The sequence below is a fragment of the Charadrius vociferus genome, unplaced genomic scaffold (genome assembly GCF_000708025.1).
Source record: "Charadrius vociferus isolate BGI_N301 unplaced genomic scaffold, ASM70802v2 scaffold97, whole genome shotgun sequence".
NCBI classification, from domain to species: domain Eukaryota; kingdom Metazoa; phylum Chordata; class Aves; order Charadriiformes; family Charadriidae; genus Charadrius; species Charadrius vociferus.
The window spans coordinates 1,787,906-1,802,448 of record NW_009649316.1 but is presented as its reverse complement, the minus strand read 5'-3'; the positions used below and the strand labels follow the sequence as shown (position 1 = coordinate 1,802,448).

At 42.9% G+C, this 14,543-nt stretch overlaps 1 protein-coding gene across 1 annotated transcript in view; it reads right to left on the bottom strand.

Annotated features, from left to right (window-relative positions):
• EGFR (epidermal growth factor receptor) overlaps positions 1-13,291 on the bottom strand; it is a 136,978-nt gene extending 123,687 nt beyond the window's left edge. Inside the window, exon 1 of the mRNA XM_009889433.1 lies at positions 13,237-13,291. Within this exon, the coding sequence (XP_009887735.1) occupies positions 13,237-13,291 (55 nt within the window). The remainder of the gene's footprint in view (positions 1-13,236) is intronic.
• Positions 13,292-14,543: the final 1,252 nt, after the last annotated feature.

Here is a 14,543-nt window from a genome sequence, read left to right as displayed (position 1 = left end):
GATCCCAAAAGTCACACCCATGCACTGACTTGCTTTCTTCAAATCAGTGTGAGCTGAGGTTATTCAAAGCCTCCCCAGAAAAGCCTTAAAAAACAGCTGTGTTTTGCACTGTTAACTGTTCTTTAAGCATTTACAGGCAGGCTACTGTTAGTAAATAAACATATAATACTTCCATGATACACTCCATTTCTATATTATTGAAAGGGAAGCTAATTTTACGATTAAAGTTTGGTTTTCAGTGAATACAGCTTTAGCACAGATGCATGCTTTGGTGCTGCTGAAATCCACAGGATTTCCACAGCATCTGCATCATCAGTTGTTATCGCCATCAACTCAATGAATCTGTGGTTCACCAAAGAGATAGAGACAAAATGCAGGACCTACTTCCAATTCAGAGAAGGTTCCTAGATGTCAAACAGGACATTCCCTCTGATTCAGTGCTGCTGGTTCTTCGAGGCATTTGCATAATTTTGCAAACTAGACAGTGGCAATTTTCCCAGCTCCTCTGGGTGATTAAGACCAATTCAAAAACAAGTAGAGACATTTGAAGTGAACAAGCAGAATAAGAGCACTGCTGGAGATTTTTGTGTGTGTGTGGGGAGGGTGGAGATTTTCATCCAAGAAAGTGGCATCAGCTGGAAGAGGCATCACGATCGTCTTATAAATGCTCTTCTGCAACTCCAACCAGTGAATGCTAAAAGGCAAAGAGCACAGAAGCAACAGCAGGGTCTTCTTCTGCCTGTCTCAATATGGTTGTTAAGAGGAAAACTGAAACTGGTTGGAGAATTTTTGTTCCTGGGAATACCAATAACTTCAGGGAGCTGCTTTACAAAATGATTTAGGGCAGCTATGAGAAGCATCTAGAGGTAAGGAGACTGCATTAGCCAGCACCAGCAAATTAGCAGGAATCATATTCAACCAGTTGAAGGACTGCAGGTTAGTAGCCTCTATCCCACTCTACAATGTCCTGGTTAACTATAAAACATCGTAAAATGGACTAATTGTTTCAAAGGCTTTAACGGATTATCAGAGTAATAAAAGCACAATCCTGTAAACCATATAGCCATCATGCTGGTGGTAGAAACTTCACAACAGCAGTCACACGTTTGGATCAGGCTTCCTTTCAAAAAATCCATATTCATGTTTAAAAATTAAAATATTGCTGCATGGGGCAATGCTTTAAGATGGACAACTAACCTGAGTTCTTTTCTTGGAAATTGCTAGAGGGTGGAAGGAAGGAAATTCTCTGAAATTCATCACTAAGTTTTACCACTCCTCAAAATCTTTGCTTTGATCGTCCATTTCCTGATGTCAAATCACCCTGCTGTATACACCAGCCTGATGTCCACAATATCACTTAAGAGCAGGAAACTGCCTGTGTTTGAATGAACCACCATGCTAAAACTGTGGTGATAACTACTCATGGAGAAGAACAGGCCAGGCCAATTTTATTCAGTACTGGGTTTATCTCCAAGGATGCTTCTGTTGTTTCTTTTCTTCTTCAAAGCCTATACTGTTCAAATCCCCATTAACTTGTGCACAATTCAAATAAATCAAACTTGGTGTGTCTCAGGACCATAAGAGCCTTCTGATCTTTTGGACCATAAGCCTCTCCATCTTGTTCCAGGCTGCAGTAGTAGCAGCAGCAAAGGAAAGCAGCCAGGAATTCAACGAAGAACAAAAGATCTCTCTCACCATGTTTTCTGTCTTTCCATCAACCTGCTGCTGAACAAATTCTGGAACCAGGGGATGTAGCTGTATTTAATGGCACTCGATAGATATTTCCTCTAGAAATCTCCCCTGCTTGCTCTCTGAACCCATGTAAACACTGTGGTAATGAGTTCAAGGGTTTTTTAAAAGTTCTAAATAAAACTTGACACAGCTGTCAAATGCATGACATGGAGTATAACGTACTGTTGCAATACAGTGGTATTCATGAAAAAGCAAACATAGGACAGCTAAAGGCATGGGTGTACGCTTTGAAAAGGGAAGGCATGGGCCTGTCTCTCGACCCCTTTTGCAGGAAGAAACTCATGAGTGACACAAGGCCATGCCTCGAGGGATGATTAAAGGACCTGTCCTGCAAACATTAAGATGCCAGCTCAGTTTCAGTGGGATTCCTCACATGCTTACAGCAAAGCAAGGGTGTAAATATTTGAAGAAAGCCCCTTTGCTAATGTTTGACACTGTAAGAGGGCCAAATACTTGTTACTGCCTCGGGCAACCAGGGGACTCTCAAAGAGAGGTTACACTCCTATTCGAAACAGGATTCAGCAGAATTTTGATCCCACAGCAAGGTGGACTGTGTGAAAGGAAGGTCAAGTGAACAGACCTGTTAACGAAATGCTACGAATTCACATCTTTTGCTCTCCTGTTTTAGAGCCTGTCACCTGAGCCTCTTTCAGCCTCAAAAGACTCTGCCAATACACAGTTCTGTTTTGGAAACACAGCTCAGTACACTGGAAAAGCTTACAGTTTCCAAATACTGTCTTTAAAAATATTTTAGAGTTTTTCCTCCTTTAGTCATAACAATAAAATAAAATAAAATAAAATAAAATAAAATAAAATAAAATAAAATAAAAGCACGAGACAGGCTCTTACCTCACTCTTCTGCCCCTGGACATGGTACTACACCACACTATTGTATAAAACCAGCCACTGTCCAAAGACTGCAGGAACAGCAAATTAGTCGCAGTGTTATCCCCTGATGCAAGCACCATGCACATACAGACACCTCTCCTTTGCCACTCAAGGTGGCTTAGAGAACGAGAGTTTGTCTTTTGGACACAGGGCTGAAGCTCAGACTGGCACCACCTTTGCAGCACCACACATCCCTGGTACTTCTCAAAGTACCTCAGCTCAAAGCCAGGTCTGGCATTTAGCAGGATGGAGACATAGCCCAGCAGTCCCCGTGCCACACAGCACCCCAAAAACCCAGCAGCCTGAGCACAGGACCCTTGGCCCAAGCAAGGCTGCAGCAGTGGGATAGCTGTAGGGAGATGTGAGTAGAAAGGGTGTATCTCCTGGGGTTTGGGCATCACAGCACTTAACCCATTTCCACGTTTGACATGGAAAGAGCCTCCCTGCGTTTCTTTTTATTAAATAGTTCATTATTGAGGCTCTAGCTCTGCACTAGAGGGGCGCTGGTGGCAAGTGTTGGCTTAGAGGGGTGGTTGCAGACCTGGGCCAGCCTCCTTGCTCCTGTCCTCCCAGCTGCACCAACCCAACCCTTGGGGAGTAGCACGGCGCCAGCCCGTTTGTCTCGGGTGGGGAGGATTTTTGACTTGAGCCAGCGCAGCAATTCCTTTCAAAGCAGAGTGGTGATGGAGGAGGGCTTGGATACACTACTGGGAAAGGTGGAAGAGAGCAAAGCCTATGCCAGTGCTGCTGCCGGCGCTTCCTCTGACCAGAGAAGTAAACTGAGGAAAAGCAGCATGAATTTAATGCTGTTGCTACCACGTAACTACAGGGAAGATGACCACCTTCAGTCCTGAATAACAACTTCTTCAGGCAGGGGGGTTTCAAGCAGCCCAGAAGACAGAAGAGCTCTCTGGGAGCGCTCATGGAGCTGCTCTGCAGTAACACAGAGCAAAGAAGACAGCAGGTTTAAAAAGGATTGGTTTGGGCTTTTCTAAGTACATTCCCTTGTTTAGGATTAGAAGATAATGACTTTTGCTACACTGCAGAGCAATTATAAAAATAATTCTATTTACCTAGTATCTTTTATCCTGAGAGATCCAAGGGGTATTTATGAAGCACAGGCCAGATATTTTAGCTCAGGAATGCGCGCAACTGCAAACACACACCTCCTGGGCTTGTTCAGTTCAAACATTTGCACGCATGAACATCCAGCTATGTGTTTCATTTCATCTGCTTTTAAACAAACAAACAAGAAAACATGCTATTTGCAAAACTGATTTGTAGAAATAAAATTCATGTGTTTTTAGCAAAATACTGAAAAAGCTCCACTAAGAAAAAAAACACGCTCTAGTAAAATTACAAATTCAAGTGTGGTCCTGTTACAGATTCCATAATAACTGTATTTAATTACACCCATGCATACCAATTTACCTCCACTTTCTCAGAGGTTGTTTTATTATCGCTTGACAAGACTATCTCCCAGGCAACTGACTTGGGGGAGTGGTGACAACTGCTGTTTAATCAGTACACCAATTAGCTCAAGTTCTGCTCAATGGCTGAACGTTCAACCGATGGCATGGACTTTAGTGATGTTTAACTCGGGGATGGAGCAAAGGCAAAAGTTTAAACCTCAATCTTGTTTCAGGAGAAACTGCAATAAAGATTAAATAGAAAAAAAAAAATAATAAAGAAGTATCAGATAGCAACAAAATTTCGGTAAGGCTCGTTTTCAGGATGTTTTTTTAAATAAGCACAGTCCTCTTGGCCAAATGCAGTAACACAATTCCCAAAGTGAACTTCCTAAGGGAGTGCTGAGGGTGGGAGGGAGAAGGAATCCTTCTCCCACTGCAAAACTACTTTGCATCTGATGGCTGAAACAGCTTTGTGCAGCCACGCTGCTCCCCTGCTCCAGAGAGCTTGGGGCACAACCAGGAAAATCCTTGCTAGATTACAACTGCTTCCAGATGCACCGTAAATAAACTAAAGTGAAAAACCCACCAAACCTTCTCTGCCCAATTCCTGTACAACTGAGCCTCCCAGAGAGGTCAAGAAATGGTTGTGGGCTGGGAATGTGGCTCTCAAACCCTGCTGGGAAGCCTCAGGGATATTCTCTTCCAAGTTGCGAATCACTAAAAAACTGCTGCTGGTGAGGAGGGGAAGGGCACCACCGCTCCAAAAGCCTTATCGCCTCTGTTAAGCACTGCAAAAGAAAGACAGAGGGCTCAACCAGCCATTTAACATCCTGCAGTGGACACAGTTTTGATTGAAATTCGGATTTGGGGCTTGAGGGCTCTGCCAGGGAAATGAATGAGGGCCTTTTGAGACTGATAAGAATCCACGCAGCACCGCATCATTCTTAGATTTTCTTGAATAATTCCTGAATAATTGCCACCTTACAATTAGAAGTGAAATCAGACCATCTTTCTCTGCACAAGATATATTATTATTATCATTTGCATGAAAAATACCCAGATAAAGGATGCTATTCATTCTAACAAAGCTAAGGTGGACTTAGAAGACGAAATATATTACTGGAGTTGCACCTTCAAGTGAACTGTTTTTATCTGTTCTGCAACATCTGCTGTTATCTGATGTTCTGAATATCAATTTCTGCAACAAAGTAGTGCCAAACCTCTGCTACTCAGAGGTCAGGGCAGAAGACATAGTTCAATTTATTGTAAGCGGACATGATTCACTAATTTTTAGAAGCATATTTAGAAGCTATCCATTTTACGCCTATGCTACGTATAAAGTTCATTAACTTTACCATTTTGGTTGGATTTTGTGTAACAGTGATTTTTCAAGCCTTCCTCCCGAATTAAAAGTGAAGATCAAACCAACTTGTATTCTCTGAAAAAGAACAAATTCAAGTCCCCAACAGATGTAAAACTGCATGCCACATTTAAAAGGCATACAAGGCACGAGTGTATTAGGAAAAAAAAAAAAAAAAGCTGATGCATTAGTAATGGGTTTGTAGCATCATATCTCCTCGTTTCTTTCCAGTAGACAATATTTTGTGAGAAAGTTGTGCTGCTAAAAAACGATAAAAACACAGTATGTGGTATCAGCTGTCTTAGTGCCATGTTCACAATAATAGAAACAGCCCTTCCTCAGCACCATGAAAGAAATCCATGAGTATATAGGCTTTAATCAACTGGGCTGCTTTAATATGGAGTTAATCCTTGCTCATCTTCGCACACACACACTGCTCTTCTGCTACACCGCCACCCACATACTGTGCTCTTCAGAAGTATCTGCTCACCATTAAACAGACAGCTTTCCGCTTTCCTAATCTGCTTTGGCTTTTTGGAGTGGATTTGGCCACACATGAAGTTACAGTGATACATCAGTTTACATTCACCCCTCCGCTTACACCGCTGTAGCTCTTTGCGCTTGCTCGTGAGATGCAACAACGTGCCATGTAAAACGGAAGGGTTGGAGAGCCCAGGGGCTCCTTCAGGAGACCCTTTCGCATGGAGGCTGCGGGCGCTCCCCTTTACTCCAGCCACTTTGTCCTTCTGCCATCAGACCATCCAAAGGGAATGCTGGCTCCCGCCTCCGCCGTTCCTGCAGGGGATCCCAGAGCCGAAACCTTGGCGGCGAAAGCTGCTGCTGCTGCTGAGAAACTGTCTCAACTTGAAGCTCTTCGGAGAGGGCAGGGAGTAGTTTCACCAATCAAGGAGTCCAAGGCAGAGGAGGGGGAGCATGTTCCAGCTTTTAATATAAACATGAGGAGCTCTGCTCAGCCAAGTTGAATTTTTTTTGGTCTCCTTTGTAAAGCTCGCCGAGGTGTTCCACACGGTGGAATAGAACAACAGGGTTGTTTAGCACCCCGGGCAAAGAACAAATGTTTATTAACTGAGAGAAATATTCCTGCTCAGACATGGCCTGGCACGTACAGCTCTGATGAAAAAGTCACTCCAACCTTCTACATTAATCAGACTGAGCTCTTCACTAAAAGAAGCGTCTGCTCTACATGTCTATCATAGCTTTTACTCTTTTTTTTTTTTAACTAATATATAATTTTTTCCATTTTAGTTTTAATTAATCTGTCATTCCTCCCTGTAGCCATGTACCTCATGACTTCCTCGTAAAAGCGTCTGTTTTCATTAAACATACAGTCTCCTAATCATTTCATACTCCTAACTTCCCTTCCTCCTTCCATCTCTTAAGACAATTCAAAATACACTATTTTATTTTAAATGCTTCAAGAAAACACATGTTAAACAAAGCCCAAAAGTGCTTAAGGTCCCACAGCTTAGCAAAGTGCAGGTGAAACAGAATGGATTGTAAATCTCTGCATGTGAACGGAGCACAGGCTTCAGGACATGAAGCCACTTCAGAACCACTTCTTTACAGTTTCATCAATTGTTCTACTCTAAAGCTAAGTGAAAGCACACACACACAGTTCCACTGTAAAAATAATCTAAATTTCTTTCCAGGGCAATATCCCTTATTTGTGCTTCCTCTCTACAGCATGGGATTGCAATGTCCCTCCCACATGGGCTAAGTGCAACCACTGAATTTGGATGAGTAATGACTGGCTGGGCTGAAATGTCTCACTAAAGTGTTCCTCCACCACAATGTCTGAAGCCTTTTTTGTTTTCTGGCTTTTAATACAAAGACCACAGATTCAAGCGGGCACCTCCTGCTTACACCAAAGATTTGGTCTCTGCAAAGTTCATGCTTGCTTGGTAATGCAAACAGAGCACACTGTCACCTAGAAGGGACTAAAGGAACAGAAACAGGATGACGCACAGGAACAATACACCTTAAAAAAATACTCAGCTGAAATATAAAACATGATACAATTACACATAGGAAACAGCATTCATCTCACTAGCACTATGGCTCCTAATTGTACGTAATGATCTTGCCAGGTAGCAAGTTACTCATCAGATCTACCTCCTCAGCACGAGAGGACAGATGGTTCTTCTACAACATGCATGTTTTCCAGAAAAAAGGTAGGAAAAGCCAGTAACTATCCCAGATGACTACAAGTCTCTCTCCTGACTTCACTGTCTCCCATTCGTAAAAGATTGGTTACAGTAATTTTCCTCACAAGCAGCCTTAGAGGGAGTCTGTGACCTCAGGGCAGACATTTTGAAAAACCTAAAGATAACTCCCCGATAGAGAAGCAGTGCTAGTATGAGAGATGTCTAACAGATCCCATATTCCACATCAGATGCCCATGGAACAGCATTTAAAAAAAAAAATAAAGACCAAAACGATCCCCCTCCCCAAAGCCCTGTGCTCTTGCAAATGCTGAGGAATGAGAAAACGCAAGCAGAACATATAGCTTTACTCCCCCAACCAAGGCCTAAGCATTAGACCTCTGTGTTTCTTATGCAGAAAGGATTCAATAGTCTGCAGTGTTGGCCATGGGCATTTAACTGTATGCAGGCAAGTACCAATTTGAAATGTGGGAAGGGACCCAGAAATCTCTGCCCATAGACAAACGTATGGAATTCAACCACGTTATCTACAAGAACTTGGAGATATCCCAACAACAGGTTAGAACAGCCTTGACATATCTGATGCTTCAGCAAGAGCCCTGTGGGAATGGCTCACGCCAAACCGAGCAGCTGGCAAGCATCCAGCTTCCACACAGAAGACCAGGAGAATCCCAAGCACTCACCAAGACAGCAAGAAACCATTAACAACTTCAAAGCCAGGGGTATAAAAACAATTTTCCTTTTTGAAGGATGGGCCAGAAGAACCATAAAAGGCAAAGCAGCCAATACACATTTGGAACTGACCAGTAGCTCTTCAGTTGTAATGTTCTGCCTCTCTCCTGGAAGAAATGAAGCCCCTTAAATCCTGTCTATACTTATGTGATCCAGGAAGCCTACATGCTTTTTAAACTGCCAGCAGACACAGTCCTGTGGGCTAGTGAGCCTAGCAAACGACTCTTCTATCAAATGAAGGATAGAGATCCACTGCAGACATGAGTCATATGACGATGGAATAAGAGAAGTTCCTCCATCCTGCCACTCCCCAGAGATTTATATAAAAGTGGACTCTCTACAACATCACCCTCTCAATCTCAGTTCAGCTCCAAAAGTCAGATTATGCTTTTCAGGTGTGGCACTTCACACAGCACATCCTGATTTCTCATTAATTAAACCCTAATTCTGCATATCACCATGGCCATTTCTTCCAGATCAGAACCAAAGCCCTTGCACGTGCAGCCTTCTGACTGTTGGTTGCCTAGACTGTGTGCCAAGATTGATCATTTCATCTTAACCATACTTTGATGCTCTGTTAATCCTACTGCTATTCCAGAAGGAAACTGTCAACACTATGGAAAGTCAACACTGCCAATCACTTTGAACTCATACAGACTTCTGGGTTTGTGCTGAGATCGAACATTTCCATCCTAAAGAACCTGAATTGCCTCCTTAGGCTTTCTGAGTTTTCGCTTTTCTTATACTGATGCCAGTTGTACAGACTTTGGAGTTAGCTCATTGCTGATTTAAACGAAGGCGTTAGATTCACGCTGGAGAAATGGAGGCACTTTTCCCTCTGCAGACTCTCTGGTGGGCTCGGGAGAGGGGGCTCCTTCCACCAGTCCAGCTTGACTCAGAAGCATGTGTCTGAAACTTGACCTCTGGTCCTAACTGTGCTTAGCGAAGCAGAGCTTTGTGTTGCAAATGCAGGATTAGGATCGAAAAGGAATCTATGAAAAAAATCAGTGTTATAAAGCACTTTTACTGGCAGAGAAAAGTTCCCCAGAAAGTTCAAAATTGGGTGCTACAAGCATGTAGCTATATTTTGCATACATATTCTACTAACTATAGAATAATTTCTGGTATTAAACTGCTGGGGGGGTATTTTGAATTGTATCAGTGCATGTTTGAGAGATGATTAATCAACCTCCTCAAAATTAGCCTTAGGGAAACAATTGTTCGCTCTCATTATTTATTTTTCTTTTACATTTCATTACAGCCAAGGCTTAGGTTTTGAAGCCAGTGACTAACCAAAACAACATACCTTCTTCTTTTGGAAGGTGAAAAGTAGAGAGAGACCTTTCAGCTGCAAAGCAGCAAGTAAGATCTACCTTCCTTTTATAGTTACATCGCTGCCTCCTCCCCTCAGGTTCCCAGTCTCTTTCTTTGCATAGCAGGCTCGGATGGGGCTCACAGGTTGCACTGCGCTAGTTACCAACCTTATCTACACTTAGTAATCCCCCATATCTTTAAGAGGCACGAACAACTTTGCAGAGTGTAACGGTGAATAGCCCGTGAGCTTACGGGGGTGAGCTCTGGCCTGGGCCTTTCAGGTCATTGCACTTCCACCTGCGAAGTATGGAAGTGCACCTCTTCTTAACTCCAAGGAGCTGGAAGTGAATTTCAACGGAGATGCAACCCCACAGGAAGCATCTACTTTCCGCCCCAGTGAGTGGTAGGGCTGAAAAAAATCAAAATCAAGATTTTATATGCTGTTCCTGCTTATTTAATCCGGCAGTTTTGCATCGGGTTTTTAAGAAACAATGAGAAGACTGGATTTAAAAAAAAAAATTAAACTGTAAAGGCTATGAACTTTTTTTTTCTCTCCCACAAATATGTATGAAGTCTTTGGATGTTCCCATCAGTTTCTGGCCTTGTCTTTAAAGACATTAATATGCTTAAATACCTATGAATTAAGTTTCAATTATCACGATCCCCCAGAGGTGTTTTTACTTTTTCTTCTTCATTATGCAAAGAACATGAAGCAAGATCAGCTTTTTATGAGCCCACCCACAAAGGCATCAAATGTGCTGACTCTTAATAACAAATTTGGAACGAAGAATCTAGTCTTGGCAAATGTATTTTAACATAAAATAAAGAAAAATAAAACGGCCAAAGAGGTCCTTTCACTCTAATGGCACAACCACAGGACAGTAATGAAAGTAACATGACTTCCAAAAGGTCACTCCATGCAATTTCATCACCTGCCAGGGTGCAGGATGGACCGAACTATTCCTGCTTCCTTCTTTCTTAAAAAAAAAAAAAAAAAAAAAAAGGGAAAAGAGAGATCTGGCAGCTTCATTTCCATCCTCTTATCCAGGCAGTAGCACGAGGTGGGCAGAAACAGCACCAGCCATCACTCACGACACCTCCCTGGTGTTGAAAAGACTGAGCTGGTTACCAGAACAATAATGCAAAAATCAACGGGTGTAGACCCATAACAGGCAGTTAATACAATTATTAATAAATACAGCCATTTAGTAAAACCATCCACTCATTTTGTTTACGCACTAGAAATTTTAGGCCTCCTCGGAAATTATCTTTCATCCTCTGGGAATGGAGTCTTATGGTTGGCTTCAAAGATGCTGGCACAAAGCGCAAGACCTTTTGTTTAATTGCTGCCTTTTGAAGCAGAATATTAAGTCAAATGAAATTGAATATGAAAGGGATAGACCATACTGGAGTCGATGGGAACAAACAAAGCTAAGGCAGACCATATCTGCCCCCTTCTCCCCATCTCTAATGTTATTAAGGGAAGCATACTTTCCCATCTAGCCTCTGCAAAATGCAGAAAAGAAAAAAAAAAAAAAGGGTTTGGATAGAAAAACACGATTCTTCCCCAAGTAAATTGTATTTCATTTTAGTTTTTAATGTACAACAATATCCACAGACTGTGTATCTAAGGCTGGCACTCTCATAAGTCCTGGCACCGGTATAACTTTCCTCCCATTGTCGTGAAATCACTGATACCAAGTTAGACTAAGGCCACTTGAAAAAAAAAAAAACCAAACAAACAAAACACAAATCCATTGGTAATGTTTTCAAAGAATCAAGGTTTCTATGCAGATGTGTGAAAATATGAGTATACATATACATACATTTCCATGGATACGTGTAAGTAAATACATAGAGAAATGCACCAACAACCACACCTCTGTGGACACTAGGGGTTGGTTGTGTCCCCCCCTCTCCCCCAGGACTCAGACCTTTTCCAGCATGCTACAATTTACTGTTTGCATTCCCTCTGTTAAAAAGAAACTGCCAAAGTGCATAGCTTGAGCTGTGTTTTCGTTTGCTGATAAAAATTGTTATGCAAACAAAAGGGAACAACTACTGAAGGACCATACCTATGAACATGCAGCAAATAGCTTAACTTTGACAAAGAAAACTTTATGGGGTGGGGAGGTTTCTTCTCCCTTCGCTGTAACAGCAAAATTTTCTACAGATATTCAAAATGTCGCTTACTTATAGCTTCCAAAATTTAAATGAAACCACTGTGTTGTCTTTATCCAGTTAACCATTATAACATGCTGAAAGTATGAACTTTCTAGAGTGCAAAGAGACAGCTTTTTTAATTGGAGTGCTCTGAAACCCCTGTTTTAAAACATTTGGTGCTGGATTTTTATTTAGCATTTGAAGAACTTTTTTTCCTTTCCCTTCAAAATTCTTCACCTCAAATGAGTTATTGCAGGCTGGGATCCGATGGGTTGAGGGACACAACCATGTCCTTTCCTTTTGGCGCCTGGAAGCATATGTCATTCGTATGAAGGAGATAAACTGTGGTCCTAAAAGGGATGTGCAATCCAGGATCAGACGGTCGATAATGAGTCATTACGTGTAACATACAGCGAAATGCAGAGGCCATGTGGATCCAAACTGTTGTGTACATGTAAGTAAAGAGACAAATGCTTTCTCTGGGCAAATACAGAAATTTATGCTGTTCCCTGCCACGGCAGACAGGGAATTCTCCAACCAGGCATAGATCCATACTGTACTGTAAATTATGGCCTGCTATAAATGAAAAATGCTGATTTGGGGATTGTTCACTTTGTTATAATTTTCCAAGAGTAATATCCTGCAGGGAACAGCCAAGTTAATACAATGTTTCCACTCAAAAATTGGCAGCCTGAGCACAGCCGATGGGGTGTATTTAATGAGAGTTTGCCTGCTGATAAAATGTTATTGCAGAACATGCAGGCTAAGGAGAGCTTATTTTCCATACCCAGGATATAACCTTAGCCTAGCAAACCGGGCAACTAGCAATAGTTCTCTGGATTTGTAATACACCACATATTTTTACTCTCTTTTAAACGCATTCTGTAATTTCTAAGGTCTTTCAGCCACCAGAAGCCTACAGACGCTGTTTTGTCTGGTTTATTCTCAAAGGTATAACGGCTTAGGGTCTGCCCGTGGACGCGACTCATACCTGTTATTTTCACACTTGGCTCCAAGGTGGCACGCAAGGCTCATCTGCTCCGTCTGAACAAGAGCGTAAGTCACACAGCTAATCACCTCCGACACAAGTATTTGCTCATCTTTCCTTAACCTACTCAGGGCCGCCTCGGTATTTTCTCCAAACTTCCTACTTCTGGACCGGTGAGTGAGTAATTTACAGTGAAATGTGAAACTACAGTAATGCACAAAACAAAAGCTGGGATTGAGCAACTGAACTGCAAAAAAACACATCCGAAGTGTGAAAAAGCCCCTGCTGCTCTGTCGTGAGCATGGCATGGAAGGTAACAGATGTGTGCAGCCCTGAAACCATCCTCCCTGCCCCTCTCCCTACCCTACACCTACAGCGCTCAGCACTCCTTTCCCATCCATCAGCTTACATAAAGCTTGCAAGCTGCTGAAGTCTGAGACTCACAGAAACGTATGGGGTGGAAAAACGCCATTTCGCGCTGCATCTCGGTGATGGGCATCACGCGCAGATGAGGTTACAACTTCTGCTGCCGTTGCCAGATGACGGATCGGTGCGGGAACACCGAGAGCTCGAAGGAAGAAGCCAAGTACCACCAGAGCCCCTTGGGCTGGGCGCGGGGGGAGATGCACAGACTCACACCGATGGACAAATGTTACACGTGCCCCCCAAGGAACTGGAGAGATGAACGTGATGCAAGCTGTACAGAGTCCCAGTTTCAACCTAATTTGTAGAATACTGTTTTGCAACCTAACTGTTTTACATCCAGTATTGTGCAGAGGAAGAAACAAAACCCCAAATGCTGCCTTGGGATCGCAGGCCAAGCGCTCGCTAGATGCTACTAACACACACGTGTGCACGTGTGTGTGTGTGTGTGTGTCAGTACGTGCGTGTAACTCCACAGCTCCTTTCTCCACCCCCATATACAGTGCAGGGAATCTGCTAATGCTTACATGGTGGGGAAGGGTCAAGGATTTATTGTGGGAAAGCCAACAGTAATTTTGCTGCCTCTCTGGAATACTGCACACAGCCAAATCGCACAGCTTAGGAAGAAAAATAAGTTACCCTTTAATTTAGGACTTTAAAGAAACTGTAGCTCTACTGGTCTTAGAATCAACCACCAGAGGGTACAGACCCACTGCACGTTTCCATAAACCGGGGGCAGCAAGTTATTCCTCTGTAAGCAGAACTCCTTCTATATAACGTGACAACGAGCTTTCCAAAAGTAGAACCGGGACTTCAGAAACCTCCTTGGTTACAGGCCTGCCAAAACCCCAATAGCCTTCTCCGCCTTTCCTAAGGATTCCTTCAACTTTCCCTGGTGCTCCTCCAAAAGAAGAGGCATGCAAACACTTTGGCGAGAGGCAGAAAGATCTCCTGGAGACACAGAGCACAGCACTGTGCTTGATCTGGAAGCACGGTTTCCCTTAACACCACGAGGGAAGAACAAAGCAAGACTTTTGCAGGAGAGGTTTGCTTTTTACACAAGCGCCCATTTGTGTTTGGTTACATACACACAACTTTGGGGAACACCAAATGCTGCAACTGTAGGAGTCCCAAAGAGCAGAATGACGTATTTAAATACCTATTCAATTTCTTGGCTGCACGGTGGCACCTCGAAAGATGTTATCTGACTCCCCACCTCAGGCTGGTCCGAGGAGGAGAGCGGCTTTCAGTCTTCGCTTTTGGGAGTATGTTTCTCCATGGAAGAGGGCAGCAAGCAGGAAAGACCCTCTGTGCTGAGGAGCAGCTGC